This window comes from Oncorhynchus keta, chromosome 8 (genome assembly GCF_023373465.1).
Source record: "Oncorhynchus keta strain PuntledgeMale-10-30-2019 chromosome 8, Oket_V2, whole genome shotgun sequence".
Lineage (NCBI taxonomy): Eukaryota > Metazoa > Chordata > Actinopteri > Salmoniformes > Salmonidae > Oncorhynchus > Oncorhynchus keta.
The window spans coordinates 25,758,137-25,781,193 of NC_068428.1; the positions used below are offsets into that span (position 1 = coordinate 25,758,137).

The 23,057-nt window shown below is 42.0% G+C and overlaps 2 protein-coding genes across 2 annotated transcripts in view; one reads left to right on the top strand and one right to left on the bottom strand.

Annotated features, from left to right (window-relative positions):
* Positions 1–11,706, bottom strand: part of LOC118371914 (pre-mRNA-processing factor 17-like) — a 34,818-nt gene extending 23,112 nt beyond the window's left edge. The window contains exons 1-8 of the mRNA XM_052523320.1: positions 11,491–11,706; positions 8,805–8,891; positions 8,543–8,672; positions 8,234–8,323; positions 7,930–8,069; positions 7,686–7,782; positions 7,402–7,541; positions 235–309 (exon numbers count right to left, since the gene is read on the bottom strand). Coding sequence (XP_052379280.1) covers positions 235–309; positions 7,402–7,541; positions 7,686–7,782; positions 7,930–8,069; positions 8,234–8,323; positions 8,543–8,672; positions 8,805–8,891; positions 11,491–11,673 — 942 coding nt within the window. The 5' untranslated portion in view covers positions 11,674–11,706. The remainder of the gene's footprint in view (positions 1–234; positions 310–7,401; positions 7,542–7,685; positions 7,783–7,929; positions 8,070–8,233; positions 8,324–8,542; positions 8,673–8,804; positions 8,892–11,490) is intronic.
* A 4,929-nt stretch (positions 11,707–16,635) lies between these two features.
* LOC118372020 (actin-binding protein WASF1-like) overlaps positions 16,636–23,057 on the top strand; it is a 169,219-nt gene continuing 162,797 nt past the window's right edge. The window contains 1 exon segment of the mRNA XM_052523881.1: positions 16,636–17,035. The gene's annotated coding sequence lies outside the window, so the exon portion shown is untranslated.

Genomic DNA, 23,057 nt, shown 5'->3' on the forward strand with positions numbered 1-23,057 from the left:
CCGCAAAGGGAATCGGACCGCTGTTTCAGCCTAAATAATGTGCCTATTGGATTTCTTTGCAGCGCATTCATCATTTCAGATTTTAGAATTGATAAAATCTCAAATCTAGTGCCAAGTCATTTTAGAAGCATTGCCTATATAGCTAATACCGGACACTCATTCATTATTCACTCTTCTAAACTAAATGCAAAATCCGTGCATGCTGGCAGGTCTGGTGTCAGCGTGGCACCTTACCTTGATCTTACAATCCATAGAGCAGGAGAGCAGCAGGTGACCTGATACAGGAAACAGACGGATAGCACTGACCCCCTGCAGAGAGAGAGAGGGGTTAATGCGTGGACATAATATAACAATCAGCCTGTCTATGAACACAGGTGTGTATGGTATTGCTATAAATCCTCTATAGAAGGCTAATTGTCTCAAGGAATTAGATAATAAGGAGAGATGAGAGCAAGGTAAGGAGCATTCAGCACAGCAGTAGTATTATACCATAGTAACATAACCCTATACCATCTTATAGAACTCTTAAAGTGGAACTGAAAGCATTTTATCAACAGAAAGAATGTGACACCTTTAAAAGAATCTGACAAGCGAGCACTTAGATATGGTATTTCACGTTTTCATAAATTCTATGAATGTTTGGGAAATACGTATACCTAGGCATTTGTGAACATTTCATAGCAATATAGAAAGTGGCGGTGCATTTGGACATTTAATAGACAGTGAATAAAACATCCTGTCTCGTCCAGGACCAGTCTACACCGACCAGTGCGCTATAGCAAATCAGAGATAAAGTAGACCTTTATACAAACAAGTCATTTGCCACACGGGCCTCCCATCATTCACTTTGAACCTTACTGTGTGTTTACAGGCAGTAGCAACAGCACGACTTCAGACCATTGGAAACCATTCACCAAAAGACACAAAATTCACCTAAATGATTTCTGCAAATATCTGAAGGACACGGGAGTCCTCTTACATTTGGGAACTTTACAGTCCTTTTTATCAAACAACCATGGTAAGGTAGGCTATCTTTCCCTCAGTTATGCACATCAACAAGAACAACAACAAATGCTAGCCAGCAAAAGTTCAGCTAGTTGGCCATCAAAATTGCACTGATAAACGATGGGGAGTTGTAGCCTGTTCGGCTTTCTGCAACTTGTCTGCCAATGCATGCTTGTCCCAACCAAGCACCTGAGCTAACTGGCTAAAGTGTCCGTTCGTCAAAAATATTGAGTAATTGAAACTGAAACAGTGTATGCAAAATGGAGGCAGCAAACAATGTTAGCAGGCCAGCTGGGATTTACAACCTGATAGTAATATTTTCTGGACTCCAAAGAAAAGTATTGCTGAATTATATTAATCATGCATTGAATGGCATCCATCTATTTAGACAACAATGTCTTAGTGTACATCATGGAACGTTGAGTCACATAGAACTACAGGTCGACCGATTAATCAGAATGGCCGATTTCAAGTTTACATAAACGGAAATCTGTATTTTTGGACACCGATTTGGCCGATTTAATTTTTTTATATCTTTTATTTAACTTGGCATGTCAGTTAAGAACACATTCTTATTTTCAATGACGGCCTAGGAACGGTGGGTTAACTGCCGTGTTCAGGGGCAGAATGACAGATGCAATCTTGCAACCTTACAGTTAACTAGTCCAATGCTCTAACCACCTGCTTTACATTGCACTCCACGAGGAGACTGCCTGTTACGCGAATGCAGTAAGAAGCCAAGGTAAGTTGATAGATAGCATTAACCTTATCTTATGAAAATCAATCAATCATAATCACTAGTTAACTACACATGGTTGATGATATTACTAGTTTATCTAGCGTGTCGTGCGTTGCATATAATCGATGCGGTGCGTATTCGACAAACGGGGGATGATTTAACAAAAGCGCATTTGCGAAAAAGGCACAATCGCTGCACAACTGTACCTAACCATAAACATCAATGCCTTTCTTAAAATCAATGAAGTATATATTTCTAAACCTGCATATTTTGCTAAAAGAAATCCTGGTTAGCAGGCAATATTAACCAGGTGAAATTGTGTCACTTCTCTTGCGTTCATTGCACGCAGAGTCAGGGTATATGCAACAGTTTGGGCAGCCTGGCTCATTGTGAACTAATTTTCCAGAATTTTACGTAATTATGACATAACATTGAAGGTTGTGCAATGCAACAGGAATATTTAGACTTCGGGATGCCACCCGTTAGATAAAATACGGAACGGTTCCTTATTTAACTGAAAGAATAAATGTCTTGTTTTCGAGATGATAGTTTCCAGGTTCGACCATATTAATGACCTAAGGCTCGTATTTTTGAGTGTTATGTTATAATTAAGTCTATGATTTGATAGAGCAGTCTGACAGAGTTGGTAGGCACCAGCAGGCTCGTAAGCATTCATTCAAACAGCACTTTCGTAACCGATGTGAAATGGCTAGCTAGTTAGCAGGGTGCGCGCTAATAGCGTTTCAAACATCACTCGCTCTGAGACTTGGAGTGGTTGTTCCCCTTGCTCTGCAAGGGCCGCGGCTTTTGTGGAACGATGTGTAACACTGCTTCGAGGGTGGCTGTTGTCGATGTGTTCCTGGTTCGAGCCCAGGTAGGGGCGAGGAGAGGGACGGAAGCTATACTGGCAATACTAAAGTGCCTATAAGAACATCCAATAGTCAAAGGTATATGAAATACAAATCATAGAGAGAAACTGTCCTATAATAACTACAACCTAAAACTTCTTACCTGGGAATATTGAAGACTAAAGGTAACCAAAAGGAACTTTCATAAGTTCTGAGCAAGGAACTTAAACGCTAGCTTTTTTACATGGCACATATTGCACTTTTACTTTAGTCTCCAACACTTTTTTTGTATTTTTAACTTTACCAAGTTCTCTCCCCAATTTCGTGGTATCCAATTGTTTTTAGTAGCTACTATCTTGTCTCGTCGCTACAACTCCCGTACGGGCTCGGGAGAGACGAAGGTTGAAAGTCATGCGTCCTCCAATACACAACCCAACCAAGTCGCACTGCACGCATCCAACCCGGAAGCCAGCCGCACCAATGTGTCGGAGGAAACACCATGCACCTGGCAACCTTGGATAGCGCGCACTGCGCCCGGCCCGCCACAGGAGTCGCTGGTGCGCGATGAGACATGGATATCCCTACCGTCCAACCCCTCCCTAACCCGGACGACGCTAGGCCAATTGTGCATCGCCCCACGGACCTCCCGGTCGTGGACAGTTACGACAGAGCCTGGGCGCGAACCCAGAGTCTCTGGTGGTACAGCTGGCGCTGCAGTACAGCGCCCTTAACCACTGTGCCACCCGGGAGGCCTCAACACTTTGTTTTTGCATTATTATTATGTTTCATTTTATTTGAGGCTAAATTGATTTTATTGATGTATTATATTAAGTTAAAATCAGTGTTCATTCAGTATTGTTGTAATTGTCATTATTACAACAAAAAAATTGTCAGATTGATCGGTATATGCTTTTTTTGGGTCCTCCAATAAATCGGTATCGGCGTTGAAAAATCATAATCGGTCGACGTCTATATAAAACCTATTTTTAAAACCTCTTATAAAGTTGGTTTTATACCATAAACTGGGAATGTGATATTTTTTACTGATATTATGATTGCCTGTTTCATATCGGCAAAGTAGTTAATGCTGTCAGTTCCACTTTAACAGCACAGGTGTCAAACTCATTCCAACGAGGGCCGAGCAGCTGAGGGTTTTCACTCCTTCCTCGTACTTGATTGAGGTCACTATTTAGTCAGGAACTCCCCTCACCTGGTTGTCTAGGTCTTAATTGAAAAGAAAGAGGAAAAACCTGCAGACACTAGAACCTCCATGGAATGAGTACGACACCCCTGCTTAACGTGGTGTCTTATCTCTCGTCTGTATTCCCACAGAGCCAGAACAATCCTTATTATTATCAATTTTCAGAAACAGCAGGTGTTGTGGTACAGTGCAGTTCGACATCACTTAATGAGCAGTAGACCGCTGTGTGTGTGTGTGTGTGTGTGTGTGTCTTTAATATTTGCCTCTGGTCATAATTATCCCTTGGTCTTTGGGAGTTTGTTAACATTTCATCAAGGGCACAATCACCCCTCTGGCAACATCAACACCTCACTGACACACCGCGTGTGTGGGCACGTGATAATACCCACCAACAACTTGTCTTGGACGGCACTGATCCCCTACCCATCGACAGTTCAGAGTGTGTGTGTGTGTGTGTGTGTGTGTGTGTGTGTGTGTGTGTGTGTGTGAGTGAGAGAGATTACACTTAGCCTGCCCTATGGCTAGCAGCGCAGCAGTAAGAGGACATCCATCCTCTTTGAATGCTAATTCTATAGAGGCAGAAATCGGGCTTTCATGCCTTGCTGCACACTCACTTGTACCAAGACATTGCTCATGGCATTCAATGTGCAGGGTATTCCTCAAATCCCAATGATGTTAACAGAACACGTCTCTAAACTATCAAACCATCTACCGGCCTCTCCATCCACTATCTTTCCATCACAAGCCCACTAGCATGCTTCTTTTTTTAATCATCCCTCTAGCTTTTCAATTAGCCTCTTGGTATGCAACTGTTCCAGTATGAGTGGGATGGAAGCCCTGTTCATTTTAGGCCTTTGCGATTCTCCCCTCTCTCGCTACTGCAGACAGACAGAACCAAAGGCCTGATCACATATTCTCCACACTCCGTCTGCTGAACCAGCACTTTCTTCCTCTCCATCTGTCGCTCACACACATTTCCCTCATGTAAAGATAACGGACACTCTAAAGTGTGTATCAGTCATCCAATAGCTAACCCAGCGTGACCGATGATGAGTGTTCCCTCACTCACCTGAGTCCAGTGTTTCCCCTATATGCATTTGCTAAATTGCGGCTGCAACTGCATTATGTAGATGTATAGATATATGCCCCAGGAAGATCCCACCACAACCACGCAGGAAGACCCCCCACTTAGAGTTGAAGTAGGAAGTTTACATACACCTTAGCCAAATACATTTAAACTCAGTGTTTCACAATTCCTGACGTTTAATCCTAGTTAAAATACCCTGTCTTAGGTCAGTTAGGATCACCACTGTATTGTAAGAATGTGAAATGTCAGAATAATAGTAGAGAGATTTATTTCAGATTTGATTTATTTCATCACATTCCCAGTGGGTCAGGAGTTTACATACACTCAATTAGTATTTGGTAGCTTTGCCTTTAAAATTGTTTAACTTGGGTCAAAGGTTTCAGGTAGCCTTCCACAAGCATCCCACAATAAGTTGGGTGAAGTTTGGCCCATTCCTCCTGACAGAGCTGGTGTAACAGAGTCAGGTTTGTAGGCCTCCTTGCTCGCACACATGCATTCTAAGTTCTGCCCACACATTTTCTATAGGGTTGAGGTCGGGGCTTTGTGATGGCCACTCCAATACCTTGACTTTGTTGTCCTTAAGCCATTTTGTCACAACTTTTGAAGTATGCTTGGGGTCATTGTCCATTTGGAAGACCCATTTGTGACCAAGCTTTAACTTCCTGACTGATGTCTTGAGATGTTGCTTCAATATATCCACATAATTTTCCTGCCTCATGATGCCATCTATTTTGTGAAGTGCACCAGTCCCTCCTGCAGCAAAGCACGCCCACAACATGATGCCGCCACCCCCGTGCTTCACGGTTGGGATGGTGTTCTTCGGCTTGCAAGCATCCCCCTTTTCCTCCTAACATAATGATGGTAATTATGGCCAAACAGTTCTATTGTTGTTTCATCAGACCAGAGGACATTTTTCCAAAAAGTACGATCTTTGTCCCCCAGTTGCAAACCGTAGTCTGGCTTTGTTATGGTGGTTTTGGAGCAGTGGCTTGGTTAATTTATTTTGATTTACCCATGATGTCAAGCAAAGAGGCAATGAGTTTGAAGGTAGGCCTTGAAATACATTCACAGGTACACCTCCAATTGACTCAAATGACGTCAATTACCCTATCAGAAGCTTCTAAAGCCATGACATCATTTTCTGGAATTTTCCAAACTGTTTAAAGGCAGAGTCAACTTAGTCACGGACCAGGATGTCTTGCTCCCAGGCAGACTAAATAACTTTTTTGCCCGCTTTCAGGACAATACAGTGCCACTGACACGGCCTGCAACGAAAACATGCGGTCTCTCCTTCACTGCAGCCGAGGTGAGTAAGACATTTAAACGTGTTAACCCTCGCAAGGCTGGAGGCCCAGACGGCATCCCCAGCCGCGCCCTCAGAGCATGCGCAGACCAGCTGTCCGGTGTGTTTACGAACATATTCAATCAATCCCTATACCAGTCTGCTGTTCCCACATGCTTCAAGAGGGCCACCATTGTTCCTGTTCCCAAGAAAGCTAAGGTAACTGAGCTAAACGACTACTGCCCCGTAGCACTACTTCCGTCACCTTTGAGAGACCAGCACCTATGTGAGGAATGCTGTTCATCGACCCCGTACCCTCCAAGAGGGTACTGGACTTGACGGGCCGCCCCAGGTGGTGAGGGTGGCTCACTTCCGTCATCATGAAGTGCTTTGAGAGACTAGTCAAGGACCATATCACCTCCACCCTACCTGTCACCCTAGACCCACTCCAATTTGCTTACCGCCCAAATAGGTCCACAGATCGATGCAATCTCAACCACACTGCCCTAACCCATCTGGACAAGAGGAATACCTATGTATTCCTTCCTAATGTACCCTACATTATTAATCTCATATGCATACGTATATACTGTACTCTATATCATCGACTGCATCCTTATGTAATACATGTATCACTTGCCACTTTAACTATGCCACTTTGTTTACATACCCTACATTACTCATCTCATATGTATATACTGTACTCGATACCATCTACTGTATCTTGCCTATGCTGCTCTGTACCATCACTCATTCATATATCCTTATGTACATATTCTTTATCCCCTTACACTGTGTATAAGACAGTAGTTTTGGAATTGTTAGTTAGATTACTTGTTGGTTATTACTGCATTGTCGGAACTAGAAGGACAAGCAGTTCGCTACACTCGCATTAACATCTGCTAACCATGTGTATGTGACAAATAAAATATGATTTGATTTATTTTATTTGAGTTTATGTAAACTTCTGACCCACTGGAATTGTGATACAGTGAAGTAGAAGTGAAATAATCTGTCTGTAAACAATTGTTGTAAAAATTACTTGTGTCATGCACAAAGTAGATGTCCTAACTGACTTGCCAAAACTATAGTTTGTTAACAAGAAATTTGTGGAGTGGTTGAAAAACGAGTTTTAATGACTCCAACCTAAGTGTATGTAACCTTCCGACTTAAACTGTAACTCTTAGGGCAAATCCTAAGGCAAACACTGGAGCCCGAAGGTGTCCACTGACAACTCACCTTGGTGTGTCCAGTCCAGACGTGGATCTGTTTCTTGGGCAGGTAACACTTGTCTGGTATGTCTGCAGTACGCAGGTTAATACCCACGTCTTGAGGTACATGGAGGTAAGACCTCCCTTGGTAGTCATACGCGTCTTTAACTGGAGACACAGAGGAGATGGTGTATACAGTAAGACTTAGGACTTCCTACATTCAGGGTTGCAGCAAATGTTCTTCTCAGCTGAGTGAATGCTGAACAGTTCAGTTATGTAATTAGTAATGGTTGAGATGATTGTGTTAGTTACCATGGAGAATGGTCTTCTCCTCCGCCGGAGCCTCTTCCTCATTCCTTCCCTTCTTCTGTCTCTTGGCTGTGATCTCATCCAGCTCCTTCTGTTCCTCCTACAGACCAATCAGCAGACAACAATCAGTTAGAACTCTCTCTTTACAGGAGGAAAAACAGTTAAGTCTAAAACACACTCCTATATAATACAAACATCCATATTGCTTTGAGGAACTACACACGATATTGAATTATTGATTGATTACCTCTGATGGTTTGGCGCCGTCCTTTTCGTCCACGTATTTCGCCCAGGGCCCAAGGTAATTGTCAATGTCATCCGATTCACCTCCTTGCACCTTTTTCCTCTTGTCATGTTTTTTTGGTCCAACCTCAAACACAGTCAACCCTAGGAGAGGAGAAACAAGAGAAACTGTTACACTATGTTCTTTATTTCAAAGTTTTATGGAGAACAATGACTACAACAGCTTTCCATTAAGTTTCAAAACATCCCTCTTACCGGCTAGCAATGCACCGCAAGCAAAACACAAATAGTAGGAAATGAAGCATTACCTTTCTTTTTCTCTGCCTCATCCACTGCACCAATGTAGCTATTGGAGGAATTCTGGCTTGTTGTGTCCACAGATGGATCCAGAGCATAGCCTGAAAGCAAAAGTAAATGACAAGTGAATAAAATAACCAAGATGCTAAATTACCTTAAAGCCCCAAAACGTTAGATTCAAGGTGATAGGAAGGTTAACCTCTTCACTAGACCTTATTCACAGTTGAACATTCTATCATAGACAATGGCCGTGGTGTGAATAAGATCTATACTGGGTACATAGGCTACCTACAGTCCCAGACACTCCTACACTAACTTACCAAAGGTGGAGAAGGTCCTCCGCTGCTGTTCAAACATGAAGTCATTGACGTGAGCAGGCTCTGCATAGCCAGACAGCATATTCCTGGGAGCAGCCATCTGTTGACTTCTATATGGGTTGACAGGACCAAACTAGGAGAAAATAAATATGTAAGAGTAAACACAGTGCAAAATAGATGTTATGTGGGTACAGTTAGGTAGGTAGATTCATTCGAATGATGTACGTCAGTTTCTTGAGTAAAATGTTACTATGAAACATCTTACCTCTGGTGCAAACATGGTTTCATATGTGGGGTTGTAGGTAACCTCTTTGAGAGAGGGGTCCAGATGCACACCAGTCTCCACAGCCTCCTGTTGGGAAGAAGAAACTTGACAGGTTTTCTACTGCTCATAATTTTGGTCAGTCATCAGGCTATGAAGGCACTTGAGTTAAAACCTCTTGGTGTTAGGGGGCAGTATTTTCATTTTTGGAAGAAAAAATGTTCCCGTTTTAAACAGGATATTTTGTCAGGAAAAGATGCTAGAATATGCATATAATTGACAGATTTGGATGGAAAACACTAACGTTTCCAAAACTGTAAAGATATTGTCTGTGAGTATAATAGAAATGATGTTGCAGGCGAAAGCCTGAGAAAAATCCAATCCGGAAGTGCCCCGGGTTTTTTAAGCGCTGCGTTCCAATGACTCCCTATTCAGCTGTGAATGTACCATCAACGAGCTTACGCTTTCTACGTATTCCCCAAGGTGTCTACATTATTGTGACGTAGTTTTACGCATTTGTTGAAGAATAGCCATAGGCGGCCACATTGCGTAAGTGGTCACATGGTGGCTCCGAGAGAGATTCTCGCGTAAAATACAGAGGTAGCCATTATTCCAATCGGAAAAACGAATTGTCCTGACAGATATATTATCGAATAGATATTAGAATAACACATTGAGGATGGATTCTAAACAACGTTTGCCATGTTTCTGTCGATATTATGGAGCTAATTTGGAATATTTTTTGGCGTTGTGGTGACCGCAATTTCCGGGTGATTTCTCAGCCAAACGTAAAGAACAAACGGAGCTATTTCGCCTACAAAAATAATATTTTGGGCTGTACCCCGTCACACTTTCATTATCGGCAGCGTAGCCTAGTGGTTAGAGCATTGGACTAGTAACCGGAAGGTTGCGAGTTCAAACCCCTGAGCTGACAAGGTACAAATCTGTCGTTCTGCCCCTGAACAGGCAGAACGACAGGCCACTTTTCCCAGGCCGTCATTGAAAATAAGAATATGTTCTTAACTGACTTGCCTGGTTAAATAAAGGTTAAAAAATTAAAAAAATCTTATAGCCTACTTTCGGAAAGCCTAATGTAGGCCTACATTTTTTATACTTTTAATGGAAAGGAGAAATATTTGCTTGTGTCTGACATACGCTAGTGGCTTTGATTGACGGGTGCTTTTATGGGGGTGTGAGTTTGCTGATTCTCTCTATAGGCTCATATGCCCATTCAGAAAGTTTCCTAATGTAGTCTGTCTGGACTTCATCTCTTTAATAGGAATCAAATGCTCCTGTCATGATGTAATCTTGTAAAAGGCCTGTTTTTAGTAGTTTAGGCTACATTATCTCTCTCCTTACTGCATCCTCTCTTTTAAGAACATATGCCAATGCCACTGCCATCAAATAAGCACAGCAACGGGATTTGTGACGTCAGGAGACTATTTCGGGAAAAGTGGGAGGAAACTAGAGGTCGACCGATTATGATTTTTCAACGCCGATACCGATTATTGGAGAACAAAAAAAGCCGATAACGATTAATCGGACGATTTTTAGATATATAATATATATATATATATGTAATAATGACAATTAGAACAATACTGAATTAACATTTTTATTTTAACTTAATATAATACATAAATAAAAGCAATATAGTCTCAAATAAATAATGAAACATGTTCAATTTGGTTTAAATAATGAAAGCTGGTGGTTCCTTTTAACATGAGTCTTCAATATTCCCAGGTAGGAAGTTTTAGGTTGTAGTTATTATACGACTATTTCTCTCTATATCATTTGTATTTCATATACCTTTGACTATTGGATGTTCTAATAGGTACTTTAGTATTGCCAGCCTAATCTCGGGAGTTGATAGGCTTGAAGTCATAAACAGCGCAATGAGCTACTAGCAAACGCAGGCAAGTGCTGTTTGAATGAATGCTTACGAGCCTGCTGCTGCCTTCCACCGCTCAGTCAGACTGCTCTATCAAATCATAGACTTAATTATAACACACAAAAATACGAGCCGTAGGTCATTAATATGGTCAAATCCGGAAACTATCATTTCGAAAACAAAACGTTTATTCTTTCAGTGAAATATGGAACCGTTCCGTATTTTATCTAACGGGTGGCATCCCGAAGTCTAAATATTGCTGTTACATTACACAACCTTCAATTTTGTCACAATTACGTAAAATTCTGGAAAATTAGTTCGCAACGAGCCAGGCGGCCCAAACCGTTGCATATACACTGACTCTGGGTGCAATGAACGCAAGAGAAGTGACACAGTTTCCCTAGTTTAAAATCGTTTGTTAACATTAATTTAGTCAACTTCTTCCACTAAAAGTATTAATACTTTCAGCCTACTAAGCAAGCACATCACATTTCTATTGAAACTTCCTGCTTTAGCTACTTAGTTATACAAATATTTGGTTTAAGTAACTTAACTCATTGTTGTATCCATATAATTAAGAATTGAATAGGATCTGCTTTCACTGTCCACCTACCGTTAGTGTAGCTAGATAAGTAAAGTTCGCGATTACATTCCTAAATTGCTTTCTAGGTGACAAGCCGACTCTGTCTGGATAGCACTAGCAGCTAGCTAGCGTTGCGTATATCCCTTAATAGTTAGCTAGCGTACATTAGCTAGCTTAATTAGCAACCAGCTACTCTGCCTCGCTAGCTCGCTTACCTTTACGGCGACCTCCGGAGCTGAATTAAGGAGAGCTAAAGACATTGTTTTCCCAGATTTCAACGGTTTGAGGTGTGCTAGGGCATCAGGGTCAACTTTTTCGGGACTAGCATTAGATTTTGTCTCATTATCTGAATCTGAATCGGTCCCGTACGAAACGAGGGACTCCACGGTGGCAGCCATCTTGGATGTTGTGAATGCCAAACCGGAAATGTCCTAAAAGTAGGTATTTACTTTAAAATCAAATCACATTTTATTTGTAACAAGCGCCGAATACAAGGGGTGTGCAATTTACCGTGAAAGACTTGCTTACGAGCGCTTCCCAACGATGCAATAAAAACAAAAATGACACAAGAGGAATAAAATATACAAGAATGGAGCTATATACAGGGAGTACCAGAACCAGATCAATATGGAGCTATATACAGGGAGTACCAGAACCAGATCAATGTGGAGCTATATACAGGGGGTACCAGAACCAGATCAATGTGCAGGGTACATGAAAGCAGGGTAAAATGTCTAGGCATCAGGATATGTAATAATAACAGTAAAATAGTAGCAGTGTGTTGTGTTGTGTCGGTTTGTTTGTTTGTTTGTGTAGTGTTGCCCTATGTAAATGTGTGTGGGTTTTGTGTGGTGTGTGAGTGTTTATTTTGTGTATATATAGTCTTGACATTAAAGTGAAAATAATTATATCAAAACATCAAAATTGGGAGAGATTAATCGTTTAGTTGAATTTTATAACGATACATTTTGGAAAAACGTATTATAAGTCACTGTTATTTCAACAGATGAGTGATCAACGGATAAAAATACATTTTATACACCTTTAAGGATATAATTCTCACTGGGCATACATGACTTCTAAAAATTGAATGTGCTCACATTTCGAGATTTTCTTGTCCCAAAATCTTTAATTCCCTCCATCCTCAACCCCAGGACGTTGGTGCTCATATTACACGATGACTCCCTAGTTGATGTAGACTTAATATTAAATTATAATTTTGGTTTCTGTCGTGTAATATAGGCGGAGTTCGTTTTCTATGCCAAGGTGCCCCTGGTGGGTGTAGATTTCATTTAAAGACCAATGGAATTGTATAAAATAATCATACTCCGTTCAACCGGGGCACCTTGTCATGTAAAACGAACAAACCCATTGAAAAGGCCGCTTCTTTTCTCCATAGCTCCACATATCTGTCTTCCATCACACCGTACACACATCGCGTGTTGTTGCTTTCCTCTTCCCCATCATTGTTTTGGTCTCACATGCTGAATGTTCATTGGCTATTGGCAGCAGTCCTTTCGCAATCGCGTTTTAGCACTGCTCATACTACAAGATGCATTACCAAAATGTCGGACATATTAGAAAATTATCTGGACATCCGACAGGGGTCAGGGTCTTCATTTATAAACCGTGCATACAAAGTATACCCCAAAATGTACGCGAGACAGATTTATAAACGTTTAACTTGACGTGAGAATATTCTCACCTCCCTGCAAACTTTAGACCATGCTTATGCACATCTGCTAGTGGTTGAAATAATTGGCAGCTGGAAAGTAATTCGCTTGTTTAGGGATATCATGAAAAGCTTATAAATACAAAACTAAAATCAGGAAAACATATTAACAAGAATGCAACCATTTGCCAATAGTGAGAAGAGTGAAAGTCTGTGTTTTATTTTTCAATCTAAAATAATTAGACATAGGAATCTTTTTCATATTTAATTTATTTTCATAACCATTGCAGAAAATATTCCTCACCTTTTCTGGACTTGATGGGTTCATATTCTGGAAGGAGCAATATAACAAATGACCACGTGCATACCTCATTTAATTGGACTGAGTTGCCTGGTAAATAGACAGGTTATATGTATTTCAAGTTTTGCAATATCATATAGTCGAATTTACAATGTTTCAGAATTCGCAGGCAGTCCATATTTAGGTTGGGGGAAAAGTCTATATAAAACATTGTTGAATTCAAACCTTCTGCTGACACGTCCACAACTACTTGCCATTGTTTTTTTTCCAGATACAGCATAAATTACTGCTAACGATTCAAACGTTCTGCCAACACAGTAAAAAGACAGATAGTTTATGTACAATATTTGACAGTATGGGTAAGCTACAGTATTGCTGTGCGTGCGATAGGAGCACAACATCATTGCCTATTTGATCTCAGAGCCAATACCAAGGCAGGACATATAAACCCAATAATCTATTGATAAACTAAATATTGAACAACAATTCGTATTTTGCATGTCATGGCCTAATAATGCCAATAGTTCCAATTTATGCGGCAATAAAAGGGTGTTATTTTCACCATAAAACGTGAATGGAGGAGTTTTCCATGCAGAGTTTCAGAGCTTGTTAACTAACGTGTGCATAGTTTTATGACAGGTCTGGTTTATAATGGGAAACGTACAGTACCAGTCAAAAGTTTGAACACACCTACTCATTCAAGGGTTTTTCTTTATTTTTACTATTTTCTACATTGTAGAAATATAGTGAAGACATCCAAACTATGAAATAACACATATGGAATCATGTAGTAACCAAAAAGTGTTAAACAAATCCAAAATATATTTGATATTTGAGATTCCTCAATGTAGCCACCCTTTGCCTTGATGACAGGTTTGCACACTCTTGGCATTCTTTCAACCAGCTTCATGAAGTAGTCACCTGAAATGAATTTCAATTAACAGGTGTGCCTTGTTAAAAGTTAATTTGTGGAATTTCTTTCCTTAATGCATTAAAGACAATCAGTTGTGTTGTGACAAGGTGGGTTGGTATACAGAAGATAGCCATATTTTGTGAAAGACCAAGTACATATTATGGAAAGAACATCTCAAATAAGCAAAGAGAAATGAACAGTTCATCATTAATTTAAGATATGAAGGTCAGTCAATCTGGAAAATCTCAAGAACTTTGAAAGTGTTTTAATGTGCAGTCACAAAAACCATCAAGTGATATGATGAAACTAGCTCTCATGAGGACTGCCACAGGAAAGGAAGACCCAGAGTTACCTCTGCTGCTTCATTAGAGTTACCAGCCTCAGAAATTGCAGCCCAAATAAATGCTTCACAGAGTTCAAGTAACAGACACATCTCAACATCAACTGTTCCGAGGAGATGTGTGAATCAGGCCTTCATGGTTGAATTCCTGCAAAGAAACCACTACTAAAGGACACCAATAATAAGAAGAGACTTGCTTGGACCAAGAAACACAAGCGAGGGACATTAGACTGGTGGAAATCTGTCCTTTGGTCTGATGAGTCCAAATTTGAGATTTTTGGTTCCAACCGCCGTGTCTTTGTGAGACACAGAGTAGGTGAATGGATGATCTCTGCTTGTGTGGTTCCCACCGTGAAGCACGGAGGAGGAGGTGTGATGGTGTGGGGGTGCTTTGCTGGTGACACTGTCTGATTCATTTAGAATTCAAGGCACACGTAACCAGCATGGCTGCCACAGAATTCTGCAGCGATACGCCATCCCACGTGGTTTGCGCTTAGTGGGACTGTCATTTGTTTTTTAACAGGACAATGACCCAAAACAACCCCCGAGGCTGTGTAAGGGCTATTTGACCAAGAAGGAGAGTGATGGAGTGCTGCATGAGATGACCTGGCCTCCACAATCACCCCCAATTTAAATGGTTTGGGATGAGTTGGACCGCAGAGTAAAAGAAAAGCAGCCAACAAGTGCTCAGCAAATGTGGGAACTCCTTCAAGACTGTTGGACAAGTATTCCAGGTGAAGCTGGTTGAGAGAATGTCAACCAAATATTTTGATTTGTTGAGCACTTTTTTTGGTTACTCCATGCTTCCATATGTGTTATTTCATAGTTTTGATGTCTTCACTATTGTTCTACAATGTAGAAAATAGTAAAATAAAGAAAAACCCTTGAATGAGTAGATGTGTCCAAACTTTGACTGGTACTGTATGTCAATATGTGTTGTACATGCGCAGAGTTTTCAGAAATGGCGGAGTCAGAAATGTATTGTGACAAGTTAGGCTATAATTAAGGCGCACCCCTGGAGGACGCAACAGCCATCATCCGTGTGTCCTTGACCCGGTCAAACAACGTCCCGACGTACTGATCCTAGCCCAAGTTCATAGGCATTCACCCCGATCATGAACATTCTCTTGGACGGCAAAAACCTGGCGAATTCGTTGCAAAATCGTGTAGTGTATGTCTGGCATTAATGTCTATGAATTCTCACTATGATCGGTTGGGCAAGCCCATGATTGGCCAATATTCTTTGGGACTTAAATCAATTAGCCAATAAGACTAGCTTGTGTTGAGTGCGTGAAAATCAATTGGATGAGCAATATGATTATAACCCACAGGATGAATATTTGATAATCATTAAACCCCTTATAAATGAATTACATTGGTTACCTATATCAATCAGCTGATTTTGAACAGTGAAATAAATACATTAACAAATTAAATACAACATTACCATGAAATGCTTACATACAAGCCCTTAACCAACAATGCAGTTTAAGAAACAGTTAAGGAAATATTGAATAAATAAACGAAAGTGAAAAACGACAACAAAAACGATTTAAAAAGTAACACATGAAAAGTGCATAAGAATAACGAGGCTATATACAGGCAGTACCGAGTCAATGTGCGGTGGTACAGGTTAGTCGAGGCCATTTGTAAAGTGTGTATACATAGATAATCAACAGGGAGTAGCAGCAGTGTAAATAGTCCGAGTGGCAATTTGATGAATTGTTCAGCAGTCGTATGGCTTGGGGGTAGATGCTGTTAAGGAGCCTTTTGGTCCTAGACTTGAGGTAGCAGAGAGAACAGTCCATGACTTTGGTGACTGTTCTCTCTGCTATCGCACGGCAAATGCTACCGCAGCGCCAAGTCTTGGACCAAAATGCTCCTTAACAGCTGTATGTGTAACTGTGATACCTGTATGTAATAACTAGATAATAAGCATGTAATAAATTAAATGAATCAATTTAAACAGTGCAGTAGGGGCAGTCAGAACGCATCAAATTGATACCCACCTCCTTGCTATCGATTGGCCATTACAGTCAAGACCGGGAGTGGTTTGGAGACAATGGGCCAATCAGGTAATCAGATTTAGTCCGGGTCAGTTTTGTGGCTCCTCGCACTGATGCGTGGGTTGGCTCTCAAACAATAGAAAGTGGTATGTACCATCATGGTCTCTACGATAGGTACATTTCGCTACGAAGTCAAAGATGAGCATTTCTACTTTGCATTTATAAAACACAGTTTCTTCGCGTGTGGATCAATATATGTGGATGAATTCATCTGAAAATCTTTCGTCAACTCAACTTCGCCCGTTGTTCTGTCCGTTGCATTAGATTGTGCCCCCGGGATCCCTTTTTGAAGGGGAATTGTGCCTTGATCCTTCGCTGCTACCTTTCTAACGGGATTCATTTTGCCCCGGCTATATGATAACCACAGCATGGAATGAGGCTGGATATTTGAATTGATTGAAACAGGGAATTGCACTGTACTGCAGTAGAGATGACAAGAACATAGGAGGAATTGAACAAACATTTAAGGTATGACATTTTCTCATGACTGAATTGTTTCATTCTAAACTTATGCCTAACAACAAGAACATTTGAGGATTCTGAAATGTAGTAAAGTTGGTACCATTCACAATTAACTGTTAAAATAAGCACCAGTCCATGCGCAACGGCTGGTCAACGACTTTCTCTCTGTGTGGTAATACTAATTGAATGCTGGTTAGCCATGATAAGCCATCAATGTCTGTGCTAACTAAACATTTGTAACCATCTAGCCAGGTGACAGGTGTGAGGAAAATATAATTCAGTGTTTTTAACTTGTCAGTTTGTTGTACAAATGGGGTCACATTATGCATACTGTATACACCGGAGAGAAAGAACACCTAGCTAGCTAACGTTACTTGTCAATGGTCATGTGTTGAAATTAGATGGGGGTAAGGGATCAAGGTTTAACATCTGCACGAACTCGCGTTGTAAATTAGGAGAAATGGTTAGCAAGCTGCATGCTAACTATCACACCACATTGTAATTTTGAAGGGTTGGTGTGAAAATATACATCTGGCATCTTGTCAATGCATTATCACAACCCTGTATTTACCTTAGTGTCATACCCAGGTTAACGTTGTCGTTATTTATTAGCTAGATAGCTAATGGACAATTTTTTCAACAAGAGCACGATAACGGCGCCGGTTGTGCGCGAGCAAACACGGGCACGGCACTGATTTCATTTCCCCACGAAGAATGCATTGACTTTTCGGTGAAGAAGGGTTAGGGTAGTCTTCGATCTAGCTTCAATTCGTTTCCAATTAAGTTGTCTATGGGGCATGGGGGAAGGGAAAGACACATTCAGGGCAAATCATCTTGCAAGAAGCTTTGTGAAATCGGAAATGTTTTTCTCGATCGTCTTGAGTTCATTTGGTGGCAAAAGCATCTTTATTTTACAGTGACTATACACGAACCTGAATCACAACTCGAGTTCTGAAAATGAGATAGCTGTGGTTTGGGTGTTTTAAAAAAAATGTTCTTACCATTTTTAAAGACAACCTCCAGAGATTTTTGAACTTTTAATGTTGAAAAGTGATATCCCAAGTATAACTTACAGTAAAGTACACACACTAAAGGGTAACAAACGTTTTCAGCAAAATAGTTTTTTTTTTAGACACAACTGCAAACTTAGGAGTAGGGCAATCGAGGAGCTGGTCTGAAGTGAATCGTGATGTCATCGGCCTTCCACCTTGCTTGAGGAACAATAGAGAACAAAGAGGAAAGGCCCACCCCCCACATTTATTTTAAATGCTCAGAAATGTGCAGGGGATTGTGGGAAGGTGAGCGGCGAGAACCCTCCTAGCAGAGTGGAAGGTAAAGTTGAGCTCTGCTTTATGCAAATGTAAAGCAAAGCTAAGCTTTGGAGCGAAGTAATGTAAAGAGATCCGCCTCTGATCAAACCCACTGTTAGGTTCAGATAACCTCTAGATAACAGATCATGATAGCAATGGTTATCTAGTCTCGGAAACCCGACCCTAAGATGGAAATGACAGTACAACACTGATGTCATTCTCAGCATTCAGTCTGTTTCTGTACTTGTTTTGAAGTATTCCAGAGTTGAGAACCCTGCCTCACGTAGGTATGTGGTGCCAAACTGGATCAGGACATCTACATCACACAGACATTTAAAAACACATGCACGCACGCAAAGGAAAGGAGGTAGCCGTTTAGCATCTCAATGTGTTTGACCCCAATCCCTTAGCAGGATGACACACACACACACACACACACACACACACACACACACACACACACACACACACACACACACACACACACACACACACACACACACACACACACACACACACACACACACACACACACACACTCAGTTTTTGATAATGCAACCCTAAGTAACAGTACAGATGAAAAATGATCAGGCCTACTGTACATCTTACTGTAGGAAGTATTGTTGATAGAAGGTCTAGGTTGGAACTGTTGCTGTTAAAATACATATGTTTTTATTCAGAACTGGAATTAACTGATTGATCACCTAACACAGAGGTAGCCCAGATAACACACACACACAGTCCTAATGAGAGGTGTGTGGCTGGTTGAAGATTCAACAAGCAGGTCTATTCTGGGATCAGTTTGACAGTACAAAACTGATGTCATTCTCAGCATTCAGTCTGTTTCTGTACTTGTTTTGAAGTATTCCAGAGTTGAGAACCCTGACTCACGTAGGTATGTGGTGCCAAACTGGATCAGGACATCTACTGCTTTCTCCGGCATACAGGAGACTGCTTCCTGCTGTAGTTGAGCAACTCAGTTTATTCCAGTTCAGAAAGAAATTACTACTTGTATTTTAACAGCAACAGTTCCAACCTAGACTTGTTTACAACAATAATTTGTACAGTAAGAGAGACAATAGACCTGATCATCCTCATCTGTAATGTACATAGGGTTGCACTATCAGTAGCTAGCTAGCGTACTTGGCTAACATTAGCTAGCTAGCGTGCTTTGGCTAACATTAGCTAGCTAGCTATTAGCTGTTTACAAGGGGATTGTTTGAAAGATAAATTCACATCTACTTCTATGAGAGATAGTACTCCTTATTTCTGCTTATCATCATCAGCTGTTATAAAATGACAACTTTATTTTCTGCTGTCGAAGCACTGTTTCCTGAAGCATTCTGCCCTGTTCTGAAAGAACTCCCTGACCCTGGGTTTACATGCTGTGGATGTTTGGTCGACATTTTTTCATTTTGAGAGACTCATCACTAAGCACTTCTCCGCACAAAACACATTGTGGGCGCTCCTCGTTATTTCTCAACGTTAGTATGCAACCAAGAGAGAGGAACTCGTTGCTTGATGATTGAACTCAGTCAGAACTTGTGGCTAGCTTGAGTCGATTTGATGACAGTGGTGAGTGGTGGCGAGTCGGTCAGTGGCAGATGCCACGTTCAAAACAACCGGAACTCGGAAATCTCCGACTTCAGTGTGTTCAAACCCACCTGTGAACTCTGGAAAATTCTCCAACTCAGAATTCCACCTCGGGATCTCTGGCCTCTTTCTAGAGCTCAGACTTTCCGACCTGAAGGTCACTGACCATGTATATTTTCGAGTTCCCAGTTGTTTTGAACGTGGCATGAGAGTGCATCATCTGCTGCTGAACAACAGCGCTGCAAAATTTGGGCCACGGAGTGATCTTCAAGAAAACTGCAGAAAAAAGATCTGCATTTCCCTCCCACTCGCGCTGCTGCCATGAGCAGAGATACTGCTGCTAAACAGAGAGCGAACTGAACAGAGAGCGAACTGAACAGAGAGCGAACTGAACAGAGAGCGAACTGAACAGAGAGCGCACTGAACAGAGAGCGAACTGAACAGAGAGCGAACTGAACAGAGAGCGCACTGAACAGAGAGCGCACTGAACAGAGAGCGCACTGAACAGAAAGTGCACTGAACAGAGAGCACAGGTGTACGGCCAAATCAATTCCTGTAATTCATTAAATAATTATACATTTACACTGACACCATTAACATGTCCGCGACCCAACCAATACTTTAAGAAAGGCTTTCCAATAGCATAAACAGGCGGAGTGGGTTCACCAACTAGGCTGACTTTGGCGTCTGGCAGCTGTTGAGTTTATCAGTCCTAAGCAAAGGCATTCAAACATGGCCATTTTCCATACATAGTGCTTTAAGTTCCTTTACAGTGTAGAGGAGTTAGATGGTACAGGACAGACACGTGTATGTGTATGTGTATCTCTCTCTCTCTCTCTCTCTCTCTCTCTCTCTCTCTCTCTCTCTCTCTCTCTCTCTCTCTCTCTCTCTCTCTCTCTCTCTCTCTCTCTCTCTCTCTCTCTCTCTCTCTCTCTCTCTCTCTCTCTCTCTCTCTCTCTCTCTCTCTCTCTCTCTCTCTCTCTCTCTCTCTCTCTCTCTCTCTCTCTCTCTCTCTCTCTCTCTCTCTCTCTCTCTCTCTCTCTCTCTCTCTCTCTCTCTCTCTCTCTCTCTCTCTCTCTCTCTCTCTCTCTCTCTCTCTCTCTCTCTCTCTCTCTCTCTCTCTCTCTCTCTCTCTCTCTCTCTCTCTCTCTCTGATCTGTTGCCAGCCTGTAGCCTTCTCTTCTGTCTGCCTGTTTAATCTATCTCTGCTTCTGCTGCCTGCAGAAGAAGTGGAGAGAAGCAAGGAATGTACAGCAAGGAGGGACAGAGAGAGAGAGACAGACAGAGAGGGGGAGACAGAGAGGGAGAGAGGGGGGGAGAGACAGAGAGGGGGGAGAGAGAGAGAGACAGAGAGGGGGAGAGAGACAGAGAGAGAGAGAGACAACATGTAAAAAAATATAAAACAGTTAGAGAGTGTAATTTCCCCAAATTTGAAACCCTTATTCAAGGTTTCAAAGACCTCTCTGATGAGAGTAGGCTACCGGTCCTGTTGGGGGAAGACGCAGAGAGCTGTGGGTTGGCAGTGCACTCACTACATTGCTGCCTGCCATAAGATGAGGGACAGTGTCTGACAGAACAATCAACCTGCACATGTCCTCTATGCTCGTTGTTATTGTTCAATGTATGGTAATTTTGACCCCTATTGTTATTACTGTTGTCCCGTAGACAATTTTGATTCTTATTATTTTCATATTGTAAATATCCAAAGTAAGCTTTGGCAATATGGACATTGTTACGTCATGCCAATAAAGCAAATTGAATTGAGAGAGAGAGAGAAACACAGATAGGCACAGAGAGAGAGAGAGAGTGAGAGAGAGAGAGAGAGTGAGAGAGAGAAACAGAGAGGCACAGAGAGAGAGAGAGACAGAGAGTGAGAGAGAGAGAAACACAGAGAGAGAGAGACAGAGAGTGAGAGAGAAAGAGAGAGAGAGAAACAGAGAGGCACAGAGAGAGAGAGGCACATAGAGAGGCACATAGAGAGAGAGACAGAGTGAGAGAGAGAGAAACAGAGAGGCACAGCGAGAGAGAGAGAGACAGAGAGTGTGAGAGAGAGAGAGAAACACAGAGGCACAGAGAGAGAGACAGAGTGAGAGAGAAAGAGAGAGAGACAGAGAGTGAGAGAGAGAGAAACAGAGAGGCACAGAGAGAGAGAGAGACAGAGAGTGAGAGAGAGAGAGAAAGAGAGAGGCACAGAGAGAGACAGAGAGTGAGAGAGAGAGAAACACAGAGAGAGAGAGAGAGACAGAGAGTGAGAGAGAAAGAGAGAAACAGAGAGAGAGAGAGAGAGACAGAGAGTGAGAGAGAGAGAAACAGAGAGAGAGAGAGAGAGAGAGAGAGAGAGAGAGAGAGAGAGAGAGAGAGAGAGAGAGAGAGAGAGAGAGAGAGAAACAGAGAGGCACAGCGAGAGAGAGAGACAGAGAGTGTGAGAGAGAGAGAAACAGAGAGAGAGAGAGAGACAGAGAGTGAGAGAGAGAGAGAGAGAGAAACACAGAGAGGCACAGAGAGAGAGAGGTACAGAGAGTGAGAGAGACAGAGACAGAGAGAGAGAGAGAGAGAGAGGCACAGAGAGTGAGAGAGACAGAGACAGGGAGAAAAAGAGGGAGCTATAGGAGATTGGTTAGAAAAACTGGAAAAGGAGAATGTGGAGAGAGAAGACAGTAAAATGAAGCCAGGGGTTGTGTGTATGAATCCCCAAAAGCGAACCTGCTATTTGGTCTGTCTGTCTAGATTCTATATGTCCCAGCTGTTGGGTGGCAGTGGAGGGCAGAGGCGTCACACACTGGGGCCATTGTTCCTCCTCTGCCTGCCCTACTGGGCTCAGGGCTCCATAATGCTGTCTCTGTCCTGATCCTGTCTCACTGACTGACTGGTGCCTCTTGTGTATCACCACCCTTCATCCCTGTCCTCTGTCTTTCTCCCACCCCCCACCCCCACCCAGAACCTCTTCTCTCTTCCTACTGCTCCCATTGGAGCAGAAGTGCCCCCCATTCACTACAGTCAGAGAGAGTCTGGGTGGCAACCTAACCCTGCCCTCTCTCACCCCATCATTCACATTTCCAACCCTTTTAACCCAGATTGTTCTCTCACTTCTCTTTCCCTCCCTCGTTCTGTCTTCCTCTCTCTGC